The sequence below is a fragment of the Phaethon lepturus genome, unplaced genomic scaffold (assembly GCF_000687285.1).
Source record: "Phaethon lepturus isolate BGI_N335 unplaced genomic scaffold, ASM68728v1 scaffold11331, whole genome shotgun sequence".
Taxonomy (NCBI): Eukaryota; Metazoa; Chordata; class Aves; order Phaethontiformes; family Phaethontidae; genus Phaethon; species Phaethon lepturus.
Window position 1 is genome coordinate 1 of NW_010519891.1, and position 6,120 is coordinate 6,120.

Consider the following 6,120-nt stretch of genomic DNA (forward strand, 5'->3'; position numbering starts at 1 on the left):
AGTGCTGCCTGTATCCAATCGTACCCCAATACAAACAAAGTAAGTGGTGGTGCAGACTGCAGTGTACAAGAGCTTGCCAACTTAATGTTTAGTTTTCTTTGAATAACATGAATTGTGGTGTTTGAGGCTGGAATAAAGAGACTAATGTGACTTTTTTCTCTCTCCCCTTCTTCCTTTAGAGCCCAACTTTGAGGAGACTCCAAAGTGATCTCTGCAGGCTGTACACTAAACAGCAGTGTACATCAATAGTTGCTGAACATGGCACCAGTTGTAACTTAATAAATGCAGTGGTTCAGTTGGATTTCAGAAGTGTGAATAAATTCTTAACTGTATGGTGAGCATAGTTAGTTATGATCATTAACTCTTTAAGTGACTGAGGCATCAGAGTAGTGTTTCTCAATCTTGACTGCAAGACTCCTTTGCCAAGCTACATTTTAGTGTTGAGAGTTGTAACACCGGTAATGATATGCCAAAAAGGAACTACTTGTTTGTCTGAGTTTGTCACATCCGAAAAGCTTCTGCAGAAAAAAACCCCATGAACCCTAAATCTGTAGCAAAGCCCTATGGTAGCAACAGACCCGCACAGCCAAAAGCATAGGCACAAATACACTAATTTTATACTGCATCAATGAACACAGCATTGACAAAGTGTTAATCTTACAGAAGCAACTGAAACCTGTTAATGAGGTGAAATTTAGATTTCAGTAACTGAACTATTGACACAAATGCTTCAGGTTCTGAGGAACTTTATTTGTGACACTTCAACAGTTAAGGTCCAGATACTACAGCTAGAGTTGTAGTGGCATGATTTTTCTTCAGAATGAAATTACATGTGCAGTTGAAAGAGACGGACAGACTTCCTTGTGGAAGAGAAGCTGTAGGCATCTTATATTAGACAATAAAACACTGCTTGAAGCTTCCAGGAAGCTTTATTCTGTCAGGATAGCAAGTTTAAGTCTGCGTGACTACTTACGCACTTACAGATGGCTTTGGCAAATCTAATTAGTACAATATCAAGGTACTAATAAGTTGGAATTGCAGGAGCATTTGAGCCCTTGACAATGGTGGAGACACAAGCAGTAGAAGTAGTGGTAGCAAGGACATCTATGAAAGTTACTTGAATAGATTGTTCCAAACTGTAAGAGTGAATACCGTATAGCTGCATATATACCTGAACAAAATGAGAAGTCTTCACCCAAACTGACTTGTATATTCACTTTAGTTCTAGCTTTGAGGTTTTTTGGGTTTTGTTTTTTTAAAAAGCAATCACAGGTAGATTGACTAGATCTAAACATTAGCAGTTTCTATTTTCAGTGTGTAGTACATGAAACAATATTTACAGAGTAGAGGTCAAAAGATCCCTTTGATACTTTTGTATAACAAGTAGTCATTTGATGTCCCTCACAGAGGCTGAAATCTTCTAAATAACAAAGGACTTGGTATGCTTGAAATCCTAAATGAAGCAAACAATGTTACATAAGTAATAGTTCAAACATTTTAACCAGATTAACGTTTAGTGTACATTTCAGAAGAAAGCAAGACATTGAGATTGAAAAGAAGCATGCCTGAAGCACTGTTAGTTAACATTTTTCTGGAACGGGAGGTCTACAGAATGCACTGCTACACAGAATAGAAGTAATAACCTATTAAAAAATACAAGTATCAAACAGCTCTGAGCATCTGATTCGTAAGTGCATTAATATTGATAAACAGATACCACAGCTCTTCAAAGTTTGCTCCTTCCCCCTCAGAACAACCAGGTATCTGTCCTCAGTAAGTTTCTTACATACATACTAGGTGAAGAAATAAGCTTATGCTGTTCAGTATGCTCTGTTGTTTTGATTAAAGAAATGGGTGGCATTCAGCAAGCTTTTAAGGCTACTAATGTAGCCCTAAACTACAGATAATGAAATTAAGTTGCTCCTAGTTGAAGCTTTAGTCGGAGCTCCATTCTCTTTGCACCAATCTGAAAAGCTGGAGCAAGGTATACACAGTTAAAGCCCTTGACCCTCTCAGAGGAAGGGGGGGAAAAAAGTACGTTTAGCTTCCATATTTAGTCAAGGCTTTTGACCCACATTAATCTTAGAGGAATGAAGGCCCAAACTGTCTCGCAGCTGCCTTGGACTATGTCTGAGTTAGTGTTCTTGGTTAACCAATATGCACAAGCAAGACTGAGTGGAAGACTTCACAAACAAGAAATGGCATCATTAAGTGGAGCATGAAGATGAGATTGCCAACTAGTGTAAGGGTGTTACCTTTCTCATTTACCTGATGGAGGGCAAGTAATCATGAAAAGCAGAGAGAGAAATAATGAAATAAGCTAACAGAACAGAGAGGTGTAGGATTAAGTAATTCAAAGTTTTATTTTTGTTTAATAAATTAAAATTAAAAAGTTAATAAATAAAATAAATTAAAATGTCTTTTAATTAAGTAATTAAAAGACAACCAGGTAAAAGTCTGGTTACTGTGGTAAAGAAAAAGATGGCAAAGTATGGAGCAAGGTGCTGTAGTTGTATGGTACTTGAGACGAACTAATAGGGAGCTATAAATGCAAACAGAAGGTATCTCCAGGTACTGGTGGCATGTAAGGTTTGGGGTGTGTGTACAAAAACATTACAGATGTAAGGAATTTTGAAGATGTCTAAAACTTTAAACGCACTACAGAATGGAAAATACTTGCCTTTTCACTTGTAGATTGATAGTTGGTCGTCTTCCTGTTAATGGGAAAGGAACATAGTTAAATAGTGACTTTTCTGGTGTTAGTTTTAACCCTTTGAGAACCTTATTTCTGAATGTATTTTTCCTGATTTCCAGCAATTCCTAGAGTTTCTCCCCTCCCCTTAGAAAAAAAAGAACAAATCTGGTGCATGCTTTTGTACAATTATGATTACCTCATGAACCACTACCAAATTACCTTCCCTAGCTTGTCTTTTCAATGCTTCTAGCTACACTTTTTGTCTAGTTCATGGACAGTACAAACACCACAGTATTTTAAAGCAATATTTGTATTTCTCTTTAGTACTTTTTTTTCTACCTGCTATTACCTAGAAATGCTGAGAGAAACTTTTAAGAAAATAAAAAATTATTGAGGACAGCCTCCAACAAAGCACACAATTTTAGCCTTGTGTGGGAGCACTAAAATAGCTTGAGGAATTCTGACTTGCTACTAAGAAATCTAAGTGCATGAAATAAATCCATATTAAAGGAGTAGACCAGACACCCTCAGAAAGTCTCCACCCATCATATTTTTACAAAATATTTGCTGAAATAATCAGTAGACACGGACATGAGGGCAGTTCAATTTCGTTCTGAGCATCTTTTGTCCAGATTGAAAAGGAGACAAATGCATGCCTGTAGCCAAGTTAGGGCTGTATAACTATGTAAAAAGACACATCTCTGCACACTCATCGCAGTCATAATGCTTAATTCATTTTCTGACCAGCACACTGGTTCTAATAAGAGAACCAGGTGGTATGTAGGATGAGGTTTATTTCAGTGTTCAAAAAAAAGCCACTGTACAAGAATCATGTAAGAAAGGTCTTAAACAAGAATCACAGTTACTAAATAATCAGAAATGTAAATGAAGTTTGCAGTGATTTGTGTACTAATAGCATCAAGATACTTACTGGGAAGAGCTTTCCTCTGAAAAAGAAAAAAAAAATTAGCACAAGAACAGTTTAGCTGATTTAAAGTTTTTTGAAATAGTTATTCATAGCTTACTCAGCTCTTCAGTTTCTAGAAGGAGTTTCTGAACCAAATTCTCTTTTTGGTGTGGTGAGTTTAAAACAGAAAAAGAGCAAGGTGCTTTCAAAATTAAATGAACTTGCAAGTGCCCACGAATTCTAACAGCAGCTCTGTTAGCCTTTTAGGCAGCGGACCTTCTCAGACCCCAACATTTGGCATCCCTTCTTGCTGTGCTGAACCCTACAGGCACTAATGCAAATGCTGCGGAGAGGGTTGCTTGATGTCGAGAGTTTTTGCAGCAATCCTTAAAAAGCAAGGTTTCTCCACGAGCACTTTCGCCACGACCCATTAGAGGGAGCCAGTAATTTAGTTTCCCCTTCATCAGAACTCAGCCGCTCAGACCTCTTAGACAGCAAGGGAACTTGCACGGCTTGCTTTCCTGTTGCCTCTCCTCCATCCCTGCTCAAAACTAGAGCAGAGAAGCTTTAGGAACCGGGGTTCCCTTGTTGCTTTCCCTAGGCTGCCGTTTGGTACCCTTATGCAACTGCACAAACGTCTCCGTGTTATTCTTAAAGTATCTTTTTTCAGTAGAAGTTGGCAGAATAAAAATGTCTGCACAATGAAGTTGCTGTTGTAATGCAACTTTAGTTGCATACAATAGCTTTAGTACCATGGAGTTAGAGCCTTCGTGAAAAGGAGGACATGTTACAGTCAGCAGAAGCACAGGCTCTTTTTTTTGGCACAAGGAAGAACTGATTTTACTTTACTTACTTGTAAAGTAGCCCTTTTTTTGGGCATAAAATACTCCAAGGCCACACAACGCCATTACCAGAGCCACAAATACTACTGCAGCAATGATACCACTTACATTAAGGTCATCTGTAATTATAAAACATAAATCCAGTGTTACAAGTTGTAAAAATTTCCATTGGCTGGATTTTTTCCCCCCTAATCAATACAGGCACCTTTTGTATCTACAGGTGGTCTTTGGCCCAAGCTATGTAAGTTGATTAGTAACACACAGATGTAGATAAACAGTCCAAAAGCATTACTGTATCACAGCCACATTAACAGGAGCGCTTGATAACACTTCGACTCCTTAGTTCGGGTCAAAAGTAAGGAAAGAGTAAGAGGGGTAAAGGGATACATCCTCCTTGTTATACCTATCCCCTAATAAGTAGTATTCAAGCCATATGGCGCTAAGGAAAAATATCTTGAAATCTTCAGAAGTCATAAAACAAGTGTTTTCATATAGTTAGTTTGCCTAAAATAGATGAAACAGCTGATGGCAGTGTCAAGTCCCAGTCCTGAAGAACTCTTCAGGCAAGTTAATTTAAATTCAATGCTTTTTTATTTTTAAATAGCAAGGCTTTTAAAATTCAAACACAATAAAGGCCAACAAATATTTAGCCTAAAGTTAAACTCTACACTGGGCTACCAAAACATCTAGCCATTTTTATTTTGCAGTTGATGACACATGCCCATTTCCTGATGTAATCACTAAGAGCTTCAGGCAGTCATCCATTTTAGGAAAAACAAAAACATCAAGCAGCAGAAACATTTTCATAAGTTTTTGTTATATGTCCAATTACTTATTTGGATCCTGACTTTAAGCATACATTAATTTTACCCCCAAACCTATCAATTTTTGTGCATTAGTTGACAGCAGTTTAGGACTTTGGTAAGTATTTCCACAACAGAGGGATTCTGTCATGGTAGTTTGTGGAACACTTGCTCATAATCAACCAGGAATGCATTAAAACTGTGATAGAGTGATTTTCAGCCAAGTTCTAAGAAAGTACCAGACAATTGCTTTATGGAATACTTGGACACAAACTTCTGTGCAGTATATGTTAGGATCTTTTAGAAATATTCAATGTTTCTTTTACCATCTGCTTTCCTATCATGTATGCAAGACCTAGTTTTACTTTTTCTAAAAACATTCATACATTTTGGGTTATTATAGATTCTGCTCCTCCAACCTTTGCTAAATTTTTTAGTAGCTAACCAACATTACACTTCACTTAAGCTGCGCAAGTAGAAAAGAAACAGGCAGTATGATTTTTTTGTATTTGTTTTTAAGATACACTGACTTCTTCAGTGATAAATGAGTCAAATTTCTGATCTGTTACATTACGATCTCACATGGATGCATCTCAAAAGGGAGACTTTTCGTAAAGAAAATAATCCAGTGCATTGGTACGCTATGCTGTACAGCTTCCACAAAAGCATTCTGAAATATTAAGGATCTCCTGTGGATACTGCCGTTGTGTGAAGTTTAGTGTTTAGCAACCTAAAGGCTGGCTACTGCAGTAATTTTAAAGTACTACACTAGCTGCTTTTCTGTGAAATGCGGTGAGACATGTTTGTGCTGTAAGAAAGGAATGCTTTAAGTAGCCACAGCAACTACATATAAGGAAATAATAATAATAATAA

The 6,120-nt window shown here is 37.3% G+C and overlaps 1 protein-coding gene across 1 annotated transcript in view; it reads right to left on the minus strand.

The window, feature by feature from the left end:
* Positions 1-1,191: 1,191 nt before the first annotated feature.
* JAM2 (junctional adhesion molecule 2) overlaps positions 1,192-6,120 on the minus strand; it is a 14,640-nt gene continuing 9,711 nt past the window's right edge. Inside the window, exons 6-9 of the mRNA XM_010297200.1 lie at positions 4,456-4,563; positions 3,627-3,642; positions 2,681-2,714; positions 1,192-1,453 (exon numbers count right to left, since the gene is read on the minus strand). Coding sequence (XP_010295502.1) covers positions 1,421-1,453; positions 2,681-2,714; positions 3,627-3,642; positions 4,456-4,563 — 191 coding nt within the window. The 3' untranslated portion in view covers positions 1,192-1,420. The remainder of the gene's footprint in view (positions 1,454-2,680; positions 2,715-3,626; positions 3,643-4,455; positions 4,564-6,120) is intronic.